At 36.9% G+C, this 17,626-nt stretch overlaps 1 protein-coding gene across 8 annotated transcripts in view; it reads right to left on the bottom strand.

The window, feature by feature from the left end:
• DHX57 (DExH-box helicase 57) overlaps positions 1–17,626 on the bottom strand; it is a 57,902-nt gene that overhangs the window by 7,023 nt on the left and 33,253 nt on the right. For all 8 annotated transcript variants that reach the window (XM_036873279.1, XM_036873281.1, XM_036873284.1 and 5 more), the window contains exons 13-21: positions 15,560–15,676; positions 12,822–12,918; positions 11,586–11,759; positions 10,763–10,963; positions 9,017–9,293; positions 4,213–4,308; positions 4,044–4,127; positions 1,253–1,390; positions 502–576 (exon numbers count right to left, since the gene is read on the bottom strand). In XM_036873279.1, the coding sequence (XP_036729174.1) occupies positions 502–576; positions 1,253–1,390; positions 4,044–4,127; positions 4,213–4,308; positions 9,017–9,293; positions 10,763–10,963; positions 11,586–11,759; positions 12,822–12,918; positions 15,560–15,676 (1,259 nt within the window). The remainder of the gene's footprint in view (positions 1–501; positions 577–1,252; positions 1,391–4,043; positions 4,128–4,212; positions 4,309–9,016; positions 9,294–10,762; positions 10,964–11,585; positions 11,760–12,821; positions 12,919–15,559; positions 15,677–17,626) is intronic.

Below are 17,626 nucleotides of genomic sequence, written 5' to 3'. Positions count from 1 at the left end.
TACTCTGACAAATTCACATTCTAAAAGTTGGACAAGGACTGGATAATCAAATCTCAGGTAAAAGTCTGACAGTACATTCAGGTAGGGTTTCCAGAAGAGGGTGATCATAGGTGGTCCCATGACAAGGCACTGACTTGTTTGTTCTTATCTAATTTTAGTCCAGACTAGAGGGCATAAGGGAAATTGTAGTCGAATCAAATTTCTACCTAACATAGGTTAGTTATGCACAGACTGGCTGACAGTGACATTTATGTCCATTTTAATTTCTGGAATGTCATAATGTCAGAAGGATTAAAAAGGCACCTTATTTTATACAATAAATGTGTTCTTGAATGATGTATCTAAACACATTTGGGGAATTGAAGAACTGGAAATATATACTACGTTTAAAAGGCTGTGTGTGTGTGTGTCTTTAAGATGATTAATGTGCATGTCTTAACTTACATCCCTTGGCTAAAAGCAAACAGGAAGTGGGAGTACCCAGGAAAAATGTTTCCTTACCTGCACTACATTTGGATACAGAGCAGCACACAGCATTGCTGATATCAACTTGGGGTTCTCAGCATTTGAGTTAGCCTATGAGAGAAATACAGCATTAATCTTATAAGTAATGTGGCTATTTCTGTCTATTCCCTGGAAGTTATTATTATATTTCTCTTGATTTCTATCTTAAAAGCATCTAATTTCTATCACTTTGCTAGAAAAATTATTTCTAAGTAAAAAATAAATCTACTGGACCACATTCACACAGTACCCATTCCAAGAAGCCCACAATTACTTTCTAGATCTCTGCAAATCAGTTACAAAGCCAGTGTTCCTAAGGATCAGTCGAGAGAAAGATTCTGGTTCATGAGATGTTCACAATTTCCAGAAAGTACTAACTGTACTTAGAACAGAGTGGCATCAGGTTTCATCTTGAATTGTTCTTCTGATACTTATTATATACAAAACTATCCTGGGTTTGAAAAAGGCTGGTCTGATTAAGAAGACATCATTGGAAAGTCCATTCTACCTCTGATGGACCTACCAAGAACCAATGTGAAATTAAAAAAAAAAAAACAAACAGAAGCAACAATCAACAGAAAAACTTGTTTTTATGAGTGTTAGCTGACATTTGTGGAAAGAAAATCAAGAATGCCACTAACCCACTGCTCATAGGGCTTAAGTGAACAAGGCCTACAAGTGCTCCTGAGGTAATAGACTATGAGTGTGATCATCAAAGAGAAGTAAGAACTAACTACACATTCTTTACCTCTTCTCCTGTGGCATCCAAGATACCATCTCCTCCTCCTTGGGTCCTTTTCTCAATTTCCCTTGCTCTGAGTCCCTCTTTTACGAAGCCTATATCTGATAACAGTTCAGTGAACTGTCGTTTGAGGCTGGCCATTTCCTGAAAGAAATGGAAAAAATCTTAAGCAGGGGCATCAACATATCAAAGGTAAGAATGACTACAAAAACGAATCAGTTCAGTGTATAGTAATGAGACTCATATGGGTTTACCAAACAAACAGGTATGAAGATTATCTTGTCTGCTCATTCCCAAAAGGGCAGTTTTCACTTACACAAACCAGCAGTGTAAAACCGTTACACAGAAATTCACAAATTTCAGAAAACTCAGAGATCATTTAATTCTAGATTACGTTAAAAAAAAAAAACCATTAATTGGATTTTGGGTAGGTCTGATTTTCCTCGCAATTCTTAGGACGGCCAAAAACATAGTTTACTTTGTTTGGAACTCCAGCTCAAGGTGTTGTGACACTGTCTAATTTTTCCTACTTCCTTTCTGCTCAGGGCCTCTTAGTGCCTTACCCGAGCCTAGAGTGGTAGTGTTCTCTCTTAAAAGATGCACAACACCCACCTCAGAACCTTCCCTCTTTCTCTTACCTTGTGGACTTGGCTGGCTCACGTTCTCCCTACGAATAGGAATACTATTAAGTGGTTTAGATTTAGAAACCCCTTTCTGCAGCTGAGCACAAGTGTGAGAACGAAAAGCACAAACCTCTGTCTGGCATCTGTTCAAATATTAGCTGTATATCAGACAATAGAGAAGCAGGTAATGACAAAGGAATGGAAAGCTAAGCAATGCTACCCTGTATCTGATGACAATTTAAGTATTTTCTTGGACTGTCTCAAGTACAGATGGATAACATGGCAAAATATAACTAGGAGTTAAATATACCAGAGTTACATTTCATGACAAGGTTTTAATATCTTAGTAAAACTAATTCTAGTACTTCCCTGGTGGCACAGTGGTTAAGAATACGCCTGCCAATGCAGGGGACATGGGTTCGAGCCCTGGTCTGGGAAGATCCACATGCTGTGGAGCAATTAAGCCCGTGCACCACAACTACTGAGCCTGCGTGCCACAACTACTGAAGGCCGCGTGCATAGAGCCCGTGCTCCGCAACAAGAGAAGCCACCGCAATGAGAAGCCTGCACACCGCAGTGAAGAGTAGCCCCCGCTCACCACAACTAGAGAAAAGCCCGCATGCAGCAACGAAGACCCAATGCAGCCAAAAATCAATTAAAAAAAAAAAAAGTCGATTAAAAAAAAAAACAAAAAAAATTCTACAATACAATCTAAGCTGGACTTTAGTGAAAAGAGGTAGCTGTTTGATGGCCCTCATAGATCACAGCAAAATCTACATATATCCTAAAGAAAAAGAATAAATTTAGTAAAAAATGTAATTTAAAAGAAATATTATTTTACACTTAAAACTCTTAATGACTCAAGAAAATATTTATTACTGCACCTTACATATAAAATACCCTTTAGACCAGTGGTTCTCAACCCTGGCAGCATATTAGAATCACTTGGTGAACTCAACAACAAGGAAAATAAACAGACGCTCAGGCTCCACCCCTGGAAATCCAGATGTAATTGGCCTGGGGTAGAATTTGGGTATTTTTACTTTTTTTTTTTTTAAGCTCCCTCAGGTGAATCTAATGTGTAGCCAGGATTGAAAATCATTGCTTTTGTTGTACTTAGAATAAAGCTAGAGGCTTTATGTCTTCTCAAAACGTCTCACTGGAGTACACCTAAAGGCAGAGAAGAATAAAGGCAAATACTGGGATGGTTTTCAGGTCTCTTACTTCATTTTAAATAACCATTCATTCATGCATTCAATGAATTTTACTGAGCATCAACTATGTGCTAAGTACTATTCTAGGCACTGGGGATACAGTATTGAACAAAACACAAAATCTCGGCTCTGATGGAGCTTATGGGGTAGAGAGATAACTAGCTGTCAGGTAGTGGTAAGTACTATGAACATTAATTTTGTGTTCTATTCCAAGACATCTTCTAATATAGAAATAAAGTCCTTCCGCCTCCCCAGCCTCAAAATCTTTGAATGAAATAGATGCTTTGTAAAGATATGCACCGTTATTATTCTGGCTTTTCATGCCACTTTGGAAGGGGGCCTAAAATACTGTTACAACAGAAGACAGAGCCCTGCCTATTATTACACAGAAGATAATAAACCTTTCTTTCTTGTGTACTTGTTATTGACATAGTAGCCTCTGATGGACAGAAGAAGAATTAACAAAGAAAACCTGGTTCAGTATTCAGTCTTTGGTTTTAGGGAGAGGGTAAGGGGTTTGGCAATGGTCATAGACCGCTTTGAGAATCTGATGAAGCTATGATCCCTTTCTCCAGAATAATGCACGTATGTATAAGGGTATGACTTTGCATACAATTTCAGGGGCTTATGGATCCGGGTTAAGAATGTTTGGTATAATTATGGAAAAAACTGACTTCCAGCAAGCAGTAATCTTCAGAGTGCCTATATTCCCCTAGCCTCCACATAAGTTAAACACAGATTCACTGAAAAGAGGAAGAACAGGTCAGTTGAAAGGTTCAGCACAAAAGGCCTGCTGTCATAGTTCAGGAGTCTGTTTTACACAGGTGGTAAAGCCAAGCATATTCCAAAAATAACATTTTCAATGTCAAGGCAGGACAAGCAAGATAAAGTTGCAACACCCTCTGGTGCGCTACTACAATAGAAAATGAATGAAAACAAATTTCCACAGAAACAACTCACCTGAAGAACTCTTCCTGACAAGAAGTTTTGTCTGCAGTAATTATAACTTGCACGCATACCTTCTTTCGTACTTAGCTGCCAGCCCTAAATTTTGGAGAAAATCAAAATGTTACTCTGTCTTTAGTGCCAACTCTGGTAATAAATCTCAGCTATTAGGTTCTATACTTACCTTATATGCTCGTAGAAGGGCCAGATAATCACTGTTTGCAGATGCAAATTCTAGCTTTTTCTGGTTAGCTTCCTCTTTTTTATCCCAGGGAGATACCTAAATGAGGAAAACCAGGTTTGAAGGACACATTTTACCCAAGGTTTCAAATGGCACTTTCCTACTGCTGAAGCCAGGTGCCTCGGGAAGTATTTTGCGTGGAACAGAGTACACGGTGGGTGGCTGGTTAGAAGTAATTATGGTGGTTAAGTGCCAAGCTAACAGTCCTGCTTGTCCTTGTGAGTCCATCTGCCCACCCAAAATAACCTCTACTGGGTCTTCTACTTCCTAGTGGCAAGATGTCATCAAAGAGCCACTCATTCTAAAAGCTACCTCTAAAATCTAAGATTCTGTTAACTCTGTGGTATCTTTATTTTACAGATTCTTATTCATCGTCTATACTTAAGTCTCCCCTATTTCTATACCCATAATTCATGTTTTTTTCCTTTTAAAAATAATGTTTACAGGTCCTCCTTTTCCCTACAAATTAGTAAAATCAGCTGAGAACTTAATTTTCACTGCTTTCTCTTGCTGCAACATACACATGTACTAAAGACACCAGCAAGAGCAAGTTACACTGAGGCCCAAGCTGTATCACACTGAAAATCATTCTAAACCAACTATGGTGCTTCTCTCTAATTTTCATACATTTGGACACCTTTATAGCTAACACAACGATAATAAAATTTTATTTTCTATTTGAAAATAAATTTTCTTCCTTTTTAGGAAGACTAGTGGGAAAAGGATTATATTTGGGAATTAACTATGTTTACAGAACCCAGCAAAGGACAGGTGTTCAGTTTTGCCTAAGGATGACATCAATATTTCTAATGAACAATTTCTGCATTCCAATAAAAGAAAACAGCCAGTGAGAGGTTATTTAGATGATCTGAGAAATAGGCAATGGAGGTCTTGTTCACAATAACACTGACTGTATGTCTCTGAGCAAGCTACATCACCTAGCCTGGCCCTTGGTTTTGTCATCTGTTGTTAAATGAGGGGGCTGAACTAAGATCTTTTTGCAGATCTGTGAGTTTACAATTCCATGAAGTATAACATTAAAACTGAAGAAAATTATTACATCTATTCCCCTATCTATCTGAGATAAGCCATGGTGAAAATAAACGCAGAGTGACACTCTACCCAACAACAGCTGAATATTCATTTTCAAGTCTACATGGAATACTTTCCAGGACAGAGCATATACTTAGCCATAAAACAAAGCTTAGTAAGTTTTAAAGGACTAAAATAATACAAAGTATGTTCTTTGACCACAACAGAATGCAATTAGAAGTCAATAAAAGGAAAAAACTGGGAAACTCATAGATATGTGGACATTAAACAACACATGCCTAAATAACCAATGAGTCATAGAAGAACTAGAGAGGGAAATCAGAAAATACTTGAAACGCGCCACAACTACTGAAGCCCGCATGCCTAGAGCCCATGCTCCACAGCAAGAGAGGCCACTGCAGAGAGAAGCCCGCGCACCGCAATGAAGAGTAGCCCCCGCTCGCCACAGCTAGAAAAAGCCCACGCGTAGTAATGAAAACCCAATGCGCCAAAAAAAAAAAAAAACTTGAAATGAATGAAAATGAAGATACAACATACCAAAACTTACAGGATGCAGCTAAAGCAGTCCATAGAAGAAAATTTATAGCTGTATATGTCTATACTAAAAAAGAAGAAAGATCTCAAATCAATAAACTTCCACCTTAAGACACTGGAAAATGAAGAACAAACTAAAACTGAAACAAACAGAAGGAAAGAAACAAAGAGCAGAAATTAATAAAATAGAGGACAGAAAAACAGGGAAAACCAATGAAACCAAAAGCTGGTTCTCTGAAAAGATCAACAAAACTGACAAACCTTTAGCTAAACTGATCAAGAAAAAAAGAGAGAAGGCCCAAATTATTAGAATCAGAAATGAAAGGGGATATTACTAACAAGCTCTCAGAAATAAAAAGGACTATAAAATACTATGTTTATATATTAATAAATTAGGTAATTTAGATGAAATGGACAAATTCCTAGAAAAAGCAAATGGTCAAAAGTGACTCAAAAAGAAACAGATAATCTGAATAGACCTATAAGAAGTGAAGAGGTTGAATTAACTATTAAAAAAAAAACGACCCACAAAGAAAAGACCAAGTGGCTTCACTGCTGATTTCTACCAAGCATTTAAATAAGACTTAACATTAATTCTCACAAAATCTTCAAAATTAAAGGAGGAGGGAACACTTCCCAAATCATTATGTGGCCAGTATTACTCTGATACCAAAGCCAGATAAAGACATCACAAGAAAAGAATACTACAGACCAATAACTCTTATGAATGTAAAAATCCTCAAGACACTAATAAAAAGAACAAAGTTGGAGGACTCACACTTCCCGATTTCAAAACTTACTACAAAACTGGAGTTTTGTATTTTGAATCAAGACAGCATGGAACTGGCGTAAGGATAGACATATAACTCAATGGAATAGAATTGAGAATCCAGGAATAAACCCATGTATTTATGTATGGTCAGTTGATTACTGACAAGAATGCTAACACCATTCAGTGGGGAAAGAATAGTCTTTTCAACAAATGGTGATGGGACAACAGGATAGTCACATGCAAAAGAATGAAGTTGGATTCTTACTTCACATTATATTCAAAAACTAACTCAAAATGGACCAAAGACCATAATGTAAGAGCTAAAACTATAAAACTTTTAGGAAAAAACATAGGAATAAATTTTCATGACTTTGGATTTGACAATGGATTCTTAACCATGACAACAACAAAAGCTCAAGCAACAAAAAACTAGATAAATTGGAATTCATAAAAATAAAAACTTTTGTATTTCAAAGAACAGATCAAGAAAGTGAAAAAGGCAACCCATAGTATAGGAGAAAATATTTGCAAATCAGGTATCTGTTAAGGAACTTATATCCAGAATATATAAAGAACTCTTATAACTCAATAATAAAAGGACAAATAACCCAATTAAAAAATGGGCAAACTATCTGAATAGACATTTCTTGACAAATATACAAATGGACAATAAGAAAATGAAAAGATGTTTAATATCATTAGCCATTAGAGAAATACAGCTCAAAAACCACAAATTCACACCACCTAGGACAGTTATAATAAAAAAGTCAGATAATAACAAGTGTTAGTAAGGATGTGGAAAAATTATAATCCTGATAAAATGCTGGTGGAATGTAAAATGCCGCTACTCTGGAAGAGTCTGGAAGTTCCTCAAAAAGTTAAATAGGGGCTTCCCTGGTGGCGCAGTGGTTGAGAATCTGCCTGCTAATGCAGGGGACAGGGGTTCGAGCCCTGGTCTGGGAAGATCCTACATGCCGCGGAGCAACTAGGCCCGTGAGCCACAACTACTGAGCCTGCGCGTCTGAAGCCTGTGCTCTGCAACAAGAGAGACCACGACAGTGAGAGGCCCGCGCACCGCGATGAAGAGTGGCCCCCGCTTGCCACAACTAGAGAAAGCCCTCACAGAAACGAAAACCCAACACAGCCAAAAATAAATAAATTAATTAAAAAAAAAAAAGTTAAATAGTATTTGACCTAATAATTTCACTCCTAGGTATACACCCAAGACAAATGAAAACATATGTTCACATAAAAACTTGTACATGAATGTTTATAGCCAAAGGTGGAAACAATCCCAAATGTCCTTCAAGTGCTGAATGGATAAACGAAATGTGGTATACCCATACAAAGGAATATTATTTGGCCATAAAAGGAATGAAGCACTGATACATGCTATAACATAGATGAGTCTTAAAAGCATTATGCTAAGTGAAGAAGCCGATCACAAAACACTATATATTATATTGTTTCATTAATATGAAATGTCCAGAAGAGGCAAATCTATGAACACAGAAAGGAGATTGGTGGTTATCTATGAATGGAGTGGATGGGGGGTTGGAGGGAAATAGGAGAGTGACAGCTAAGAGGTTGTTTTTTGTTTTTTGTTTTTTAACATCTTTATTGGAGTATAATTGCTTTACAATGGTGCATTAGTTTCTGCTTTATAACAAGGTGAATCAGCTATACATATATCCCCATATCTCCTCCCTCTTGCGTCTCCCTCCCACCCTCCCTATCCCACTCCTCTAGATGGTCATAAACCACCGAGCTGATTTCCCTGTGCTATGTGGCTGCTTCCCACTAGCTATCTATTTTATATTTGGTAGTGTATATATGTCCATGCCACTCTCTCACTTCGTCCCAGTTTACCCTTCCCCCTCCCCGTGTCCTCAAGTCCATTCTCTACATCTGCATCTTTATTCCTGTCCTGCCCCTAAGAGGTTTTTTTTAATGAAGTAATAAAAACGTTCTAAAACTGACTAGAGTGATGACTGCACAATACTAAAAACTAATGTACACTTTACATGGGTGGATTATATTTCAATAAAGCTGTTGAAAAAAGTAGTCCAATATATTTATTGTTTTTTAAAATCAGGCGGGCACTTTTTGCTTACTTGCTTTTCTGGTTTTCCTATAATGAGCAAGTAAAGCAGATACATAAAAAGCACGTTTAGATGATTTAAATAAGCTGGCTCTCTAGTTCTTAATCTTTATTTGGGGCATGGATTTCTTTGAGGATCCAATAAAAGTTAAGAGACATTGTGCCCTGAAAGATTCACATATAATATACTCACAAGAAAAGTATTAGGGGGCTCACATAACCCTGAAGCCCCCATGGTCCCCTTAGAGACTTACGGACTCCAGTTCAGATGAATGCTGTTTACTTACAAAAGGAGACTTAAAAGCTAAACTCGCAGCAATGGTGAGAGCAGGATCCAAACAGCGGAAGATAGACCCAAACAGCATTAGTTTTCCGATTCTCACATCTACGGGCAGAGAGGCCAAGTGATACCCTAGAGGGGTCAGTTTTTCATCTGGAGTTAATGCTCCCAAATCTTGTAATCGTATTTTTGAGGCACGGAGAGAATCGGTGTGCGGGGGTTCAATGAGCCGAGAGAACACAGATTGGAGATTATGAGTGCTAAACATCTCTAAAATTTTAATTCTGAAAAAAGAAAACAAAACAATTTGTCATTTTTATTTCTGGTGGGATGACACAAAGAAGTAAGCTGCTTCTGTGAATGAAAATAATTTATAATTTCCCAAATATATGCTTTCATAAACCAAACAATGCCAGTTTAAATAAATTTTTTAAAAATCTCTGTCTTTTACTTCTCCTAGCAATAAATTACAGAAACACTTTCAGATTCTGAAATTTACGGAGATTCAGAATAAATTTCTCTCTATAAACTTCCAAAATGCTTTTTTCTATAACAGTGGGTTCAAATCATGAAATAAAATTCAAGTGATCCACCTACTATCTTTCCCACATCTGAAACTGCATAATAATTGTTTATAAAATTAATCTGCATTGTGTCCTGCCTTGTGACAGCTCTTGAAAAGCTGTTTTAAATTATGAATTTAGGGCTTCCCTGGTGGTGCAGTGGTTGAGAATCTGCCTGCCAATGCAGGGGACACAGGTTCGAGCCCTGGTCTGGGAAGATCCCACATGCCGCGGAGCGGCTGGGCCCGTGAGCCACAATTACTGAGCCTGCGCGTCTGGAGCCTGTGCTCCGCAACAAGAGAGGCCGCGATAGTGAGAGGCCCGCGCACCGCGATGAAGAGTGGCCCCCACTTGCCGCAACTAGAGAAAGCCCTCGCACAGAAACGAAGACCCAACATAGCAATCAATCAATCAATAAATAAATCTTTAAAAAAAAAAAAAAAAAAAAAAAAAAAAAAAAAAAAAAAAAAAAAAATTATGAATTTAGGCAATTTTAAAAAGAGAAAAATCTAACATATATAAAGTTTATTTATTTCACTTAGAATTCCTTTACATTTTTACTAATGTAATGGAAGGCTCTCAAAATACACCTACTGGATAAAAGAAGAGCTGTAACATCTTTGTACAAGTAACTTTTTTCCCTTTGGGTAAACATTTTATGGGCATACTCCCTCAAAATAATGACTCGGTCAAAGAGCATGGATAGTTTTAGAGCTCTTATATATGCTATGCAAAGTTTCAGAAAGGTTGAACCAAAGGTTCTCCAGCTTCAATAACACTGAGTTTAATCATTCATTAAATCCTATTTTATGCTATTTGTTCTTGTTTGTTCATCAGGTAAATAATGGTGTTTTCAAATTGCTTTTGTTCACTTTGTTCTGATAATGAGGGTGCAGATTTCCCCCTGCGATGATTTAATATTGGTGTTGCCCTAGCAGAAATTTCTTGATACGTTAGATTACTTTCCTGACTTATGAATGTATTCTTAAGCTCTATTTTAGGGCCATCCTCTGCAATGCAAGAGATCTTTATGTGTAGAAAGTTAAAAGGAATGGTAAAGGCAACACTGAAGCATGGACATCCAAGTCCACGCTTAGCAAAACATCTTCTACTAAGAAAAAGAAAACATGAAACTTAGGGTGAGAAACGTTGGGACCTTTTGGAAGCAGAACACAAGGATCAAGATGTACCTTAGACAGAGTTGTTCCAATGGCACTCTTTGTATTTCTGGTAGCTGCTGCTTTAGAAGCTGGTGACTGAAGTGATGGCTGGTGAATAAATGGAAGCAGACCCCAGATGCAACACGACCTGCTCGACCTTTTCTTTGCAGGGCATTGGCTTGAGAGACAAAAGTATCCTCTAAACTTTCCATCCCTTTGCTAGCATCATATCTATGAAGTAAAAGAAAAGGTAGAAAGCAGTTACTTCATAAAAATGTGGCCAAAATTTTACTTAGCATGGACAGAATAGATGAACCATCCTACTTCTGTAGGACAGTGTCCCGCATGTTCTGGGGTAGTTGAGTCCCTGGTGGGAGCACTTTGTGCTAATTTAAATGGTTTCTGTACTATATACTACATACAGTTTCTTTATTCAATTAAAAAAAAATTTTTTTTTCATTTAATTTATTTTCGACAAATAAAAATTATATATATTTAAGGTGTACAATGTGATGTTTTGATATATGTATACATTGTGAAATGATTACCAACCTTTTGGTAATTAACATATCCATCACCTCCCATACCAATTCTTTTTCATTCAAGCACATGTAAAGCATATAAGAAAAAGAGGAAAAATAATTATTTCTAAGGTAAAAACTTAAAATTTCTACCTCTGTTTGAATATAAGATTCATGATCCTAGCTACAGAATCACTCATATATCTACAGAGAGTTTTCATAAAGTATTTTTTCAAACAGTAATCCATGTAGCTTAATAGCATTAGCCTTTAACAGCTGTGTTGCTCCAAATGAGGCATCGTTAGCCCCTCTCTTACATCACCAAAAGATACCTCTTTTCTTTCATTTTCCCAGAATCGATGACATAGACCACATCATCGATGGTTATGGATGTCTCAGCAATGTTGGTGGAAATTATAATCTTAGTTACACCCACAGGCGGTTTTACAAACACAGCCTGCTGCTCTTCACTGGATAAAGATGAATGAAGTGGGTGAACAACACATCTAAAAAAAAAAAAAAAGGATTTAGTGTTCTAGTACAAAACACTGAAATTGGGTTATAATGGGTGAATTTCTATTAAAACTAACAATGTGACTCCAAAAATCAGCAGCTTCTCCACAACCTGTCCTCAAGGCCCAGGTCTTCTAAATGGGAAAGTTCTTTCTGACCCTTAAAAAATATTTACTCAGTTCTATGAACTAAAAACCTTGCATCAACTTGGGAAAAACTGGAGTGTAATTCACTAGTAAATAATCAAGAGGACTAAATAGTTGACAAGAGGACTAAAGAGTTGACATTCTACAAGTAACAAGCCTGGAGCACACTAATCAACAAAGAATCATTTTTTTCCCTACCTTTAAATTCAGAGAAAGAGAGACAGAGACAGTCACGTATGCTAAGAAACTTCAGTCTTATATTTCTAGGGGGTGTTCATCTGTCAAGTAGTGTCCCCTTAGATATGAAGACACACCCAGTCTGTCTTACTACTGGAATAGGAACCACTGAAAATTATTTTTTCTCAAAATGGTAGCATTTCTTTGTTGTTATTAATACTGGCTTCTCCAATCCTCAGTATCTGGCAACTGAAATTACAGTTGACCCTCGAAAAATACGTGGATTAGGGAAGGCCAATCCTCTGTGCAGTCAAAAATCCATGTATAATTTATAGTTGGCCCTTTGTATATGTGGTTCCTCTGTATCTGTGGTTCTGCATCCATGGATTTAACTAACCACGTATCATGTAGTACTACAGTATTTACCATTGAAAAAAATCCATGTATAAGTGGACCCATGCAGTTCAAACCCGTGTTGTTCTAGGGTTAACTGCACATGCAATTTTGCTGAGTCACTACGCTAAGTGAAGAGAAACTTTTTATATAATGGAATGGAAATGACTGACTCCCTGGAACAAACTGCTTTGTCTATTCCCAGCTGGCATAACATATTCTTGAGCAGTGACACCAGGGTCGAAAGAGGGTGATGACAGTCAAAGAGATCTTTCTGGTTATTCATTTTCACACATAACTGCAATAGATGATTAAGAATATAGAAAGCAATTAACTTACCGATTACTACGTCTGTTGTTGAATAGAGAATTAGACTGTAGCTGTTCATAAAGCATTTTGATTTCTGCTAGTCCCGGTAAAAATACAAGTATAGCACCTGGGTATATAAAAAGAATCAATCTGATAGATGATGTGAAAAAGAAAAAACTAATACAGATTATAATTTTAAATGAAAAATGTAATAATCTGAGATTTTTCACAATTTTCTTTTCTTTGTAAAGTCCCCAGGGAACTAAATGGAAAACTTTTAAAATATATTTTCTGACTTAATAACTACAGAATGAATGAGGTACTATATCTTTTGAAAACAAAAAGAAATGATGTGTAGAAAAATATATGCCTTACGTTATACAAGAATCATTAGCAAAGCTCTTTAAACATACTTCTTCAGTGCACTGGCCACTGACATTCTGTTTCTATAGAAAGAGTTATCCTTCTAATCTTATATGACAGGAAGACTCTTCTCCCCATTAGTAAATAAAATCCATAAACATTTTATTGGAAATGAGAAAAAGAAACTATAATTGGCCAGCCAATCTGGTAATCTAAATTCAGATATGTGTTGAAGAGGCAGTATATTAACTTACCATGCCATAATAATGGTTTATGGGCTTTAAAATTTTACATTAAAGAAAATAAGCAATGATAACTGATTACAGTGTACTTCTGTGCCAAGAGCAGTCACTCAGCAACAGTCACCTCCTTTTGTGCTTTATTCACAGAGGAAATTGACACTGTCTTCACTAACCCCGCCTTTAATCCCACAAATATTTATTGGGTGTCTTTGTCAGCTCTGTGCTAGGTACAATGGAATATAAAACAAAGATCTGCCCACAAGGAACACATGACCAATAATTTCACGGTTATTCTCCCCATTAAATAAATAAGGAAACTAAATTATTACAAAAATTGAACTCTGAAGTAAGAAGGACAAAAGATTATCTTTCAGGGTTGGTTTTAATACTGTACTTCATAGTTTACAAAGAATGTTCACATATATTATCTCATTTGATCCTCATAACCACCCGTTAAGAAGATTAATAGTACTCTTAAGGTGACTCAGTAACATGGTCAGGTCACAGAACTTAATAAGAGGGGAGTACGAAAACAAATATAGGGTTTCTGGTACCAGATCCATGCTTTTTCCATTACATACCCCATGCTTCTCTCTACTAAAGTAGCACAAAATTTAAGAGTGGTAAAATAATCTATATGGATGGAAAAGAAAATTTGTCTGTATTTTTATGTGCCTTCTGATCTGCTCTGCCCTCATGGCTTGGCCATCTGTATCAAGGATATCTTTAATATTCACAAATATATCACTAACTGCCTAATCACTACATCAACTTTGCTTTGAATTCAGATAATTTTCTAACATTTCTTTTTGGCTGCTATACTTGATGTTTTTCAATAATAGTCTTTTCCTTTGGGATGAAATAAGATATTCAATCCAGTGATAATGCATTAGCAAACAATGGCTACTTGCCAAGGAATGAGAAACAAGGCACTTCAATAACTTTATGTGGCTCACATGTTTCCTTAGAAAATACCACATAATGATTAAGATCTAATCAGAAGAGGGCAGTCATTAAGCACTGTGTAATGAGCATATAATGTAGTTTTCTGACCTATGACTCCACTTAATTATCACTCAACAATGGCTACATCTATTCATGCAACAAATATTTACTCCATACCTAAAGATTCCAGGTTCTGTTCTAGGGTCTGAGGAATACAGTGGTGCACAAGAAATTCTTATTCTTAAAGAGCTTACATTCTACTGAAGGAGACCATCAGTAAGCGGAACTATAATTTTGGATAGTGTTAAGTGCTATAATGAAAATGAAAACCATTTTTGGATATTGTGATAGAGTGAGGGGAGAGACAACAGATAGGGTGGTCAGAGAAGACTCCTCTGAAGAGAAGACATTTGTTGGAAACCTGAATGATGTGAAGGATTCAGTTATGAGAAGATCTGGGACATTCATTCTGGAGATAAGGGACTACAAATGAGGTAAAAAGGCCACTGGGAAGACAGTGAGCAAGGGGAAAGTAGGGATTGCTCTGTGTTATAATAGTAGGAGTAGTAGTAGTAACAGTGATAATAATAGCAACGATAAATATACTAGCATAACTATAATATTGTTAGGGATACTAGCTACAGGGCATTAAATATATGTCACGCACTGTGCTAAGTGCTTTGTATATGGTTTCTTTTAATCCTCAACATAGAGGATTTATTATTGTCTTCATTTTACAAACAAGGAGCCTGGGGCATAGAAAAGATAAGGACTTTATTATCCAAGGTTACAGAGCTCGGAGTAGCAGGGAATTTTATCAGACTTTCCAAAGCCTGTTCTCTTAACCCCATTGCCCTGTGGCCTCCAGATGTAGAGTCTTCACATGATTCAAACACTCATTATTAGACTCCCATTTAGCCAGGGACTGAGTGTTGACATGTGGACACCCAGGCCTTCTTTTCAGCCTTCTTCATTTTGGACTTTGTATTGTTAACATCTTTTTGCTCAGTGGGTAAAAGGTAAAACTTCCTCAAAAGGTAAATGGTAAAATTTCCTCCTGAAAAACCTAATAAGCAACTTTACACACAACTGGGGGTGAAAAGGTGAGGAACCGGGGCGAGGGCTCCAGGAAGAGAGGCTGTCCCCACAGTCCCCACCATCTCAGGAGGTAGACTCCCTGCCCTTTGCCATCTCACACTTAAGACAGGCAGCAGTTACCTGGAGGGTAGGAGTGCTTTCCATCCACAATCCACTCTAACAAGGCCTCAATTAATTCAAGATTAACCTTTTCAAAATCCATAATGGACATTGTTCTGATGACTGATTTGCTGACCCCTGAAAGAAAGGTAAAAATCAGGATAGTTACACCTTATTGAAGAAAATATGCCTGGGAACTAGGTGGGTGTCTTGATTTCATTTAATAACATAAATGTTCACATTTAATGTACTGAAGTGAACTTTTTTCCTTCAGTCTCTCAGAAAATACAGGCTCATTAGAAGCACTTTCTGCTTGAACAGCGACCCAAAGAGCAAGCTCCTGCCCCTGCTGGAAAGACCGAGAGAGGCAACGTTTAACTTTTCTCTTTCCTTCCCCTTTTATCTATCATATAAAATATATTTTATATATGTATTATATATATTTATATATTATATAAATATATTTTATATATATATACATCTCAAGTACATTTGATATATAAATATATCAAATATATTTCAGAAAACCCTTCCAGATTCAATCAACTTGTGAGTCAGATCAGCCAAAAGTCCAGGCAACAGTAACTGTGAAAATCAGTGCACAGAGGCCACAGCTTTACTTTACAACAGTGACTTTACAGCAGCAACTTTACAACAGTGACTTTTAGCTTTTAGGTTCCTTGAGAAAATCATAAAAGTTATGAATCTTCCCTGAAAAATACATGTGATTTTAATGGCTTCACCAGTACCCCTGAAGTCTACCCATTGACCCTCAGGTTAAGGGTCTACAATCTCCTTCTAATTCATCGGAAGCCTAGTAAAAGATATACTTCCTTGTGTTGTACTATAAGCCTCAGCTCTTTTAAAAACAAACAGCATATGCCTGGGCAGACTAATTCTCTGAAGACGGCTGCCCTTTCTTTTTAGTTCTTTCTGATGACCCATCACCTGAAATAGTCTAAGTGGAGCAAAATAACTGTAGTTGGTATGAAGGAAGGGAAGCTTTCTACGCTTTGCTGAAAAGCTTGAAGAGAGGCAAAAGCAGTTGCTAAACAATGTTGTTCTGAAGAGTGAACCCTATGTTGGTAAAAAATGAAAGAAAGGAAGAAATAAGCTACACAAGCAAAAGTGTGGTTGGGTGTGGAAGGCAGAGCAGGAATCATTTTTATTTGCCAAGATTCCAAATAGCCAGACTTTTCAAAAAGGAGAACGAATCAGCTAACTGAAAAAAAGGGAAATGAAAATCATTAAAAAAAATTTCTTTAATAGTTTGGCAGGTTTTACTAATCATTTATATATTTTAAAAGACTGATTATTATTATTTTTTAACTAGAAAAAGTTTTAAAAATCGAGCTAGGGAACACTTTTATTTTCTGAAAGAGAGCACTGAGATCAACTCGATAAAGTCTTTGCTTCACAGGGAAGAGGAGACTCGGAGAAGCTAAGTGATCAATCAGCCCAGCATCATACAGAAGCTAGTGGTACAGCCAGGTTTCCCAACCTCAAATCCTTAGAAAAGAGTTCTCAGAGGTGCTTTCTGAACTTTGATATCTCTGTGCTTGACATTAGAAAGACCGTGGCTTAGATCCAGTCTTAATTCTTAAAGAAAACTCTAGAATTTCAAAAAGAGAAACCAAAGAGATTTTCCTGTTAACTAATTTAATAGAATAAGGAAATGGGAATTGTCAGCTGGTATGATGTACAGAAAGAACACAAACATCTGAGTCAGACATTTTCATTAGAATCACAAATCTGCACTTACTAGCTCTGGGCACTATGCTGTGGATTTGTATTATTTTATTTAATCTCCTAAATAACAGGCATTTTATAGATAAGGAAACTGAGGAATAGAGAGGATGAGGAACTTGCATATAACTGGTTTTATCAGAGCCTGGGGAGTCGAATCCAGGTCTGTAAGATACAAGTCTATGCTCTTAACCTTACTTCTCAGGATGTTGGGAAGATTAAGTGAAATGTTTGGGAGCCACGTATATCTTCCTAAACAGCAGAACAAACGGCTATTGCCCTAATTCCTTTATGATTACCATTTCCCAAGCAGGACTGCGTCTTTGGTGGAAGGAGAAAAAG

Source organism: Balaenoptera musculus, chromosome 13 (genome assembly GCF_009873245.2).
Source record: "Balaenoptera musculus isolate JJ_BM4_2016_0621 chromosome 13, mBalMus1.pri.v3, whole genome shotgun sequence".
NCBI lineage: Eukaryota > Metazoa > Chordata > Mammalia > Artiodactyla > Balaenopteridae > Balaenoptera > Balaenoptera musculus.
Note: the sequence above shows the minus strand (reverse complement) of the source record. Positions and strands in the feature narration are given on the sequence as shown.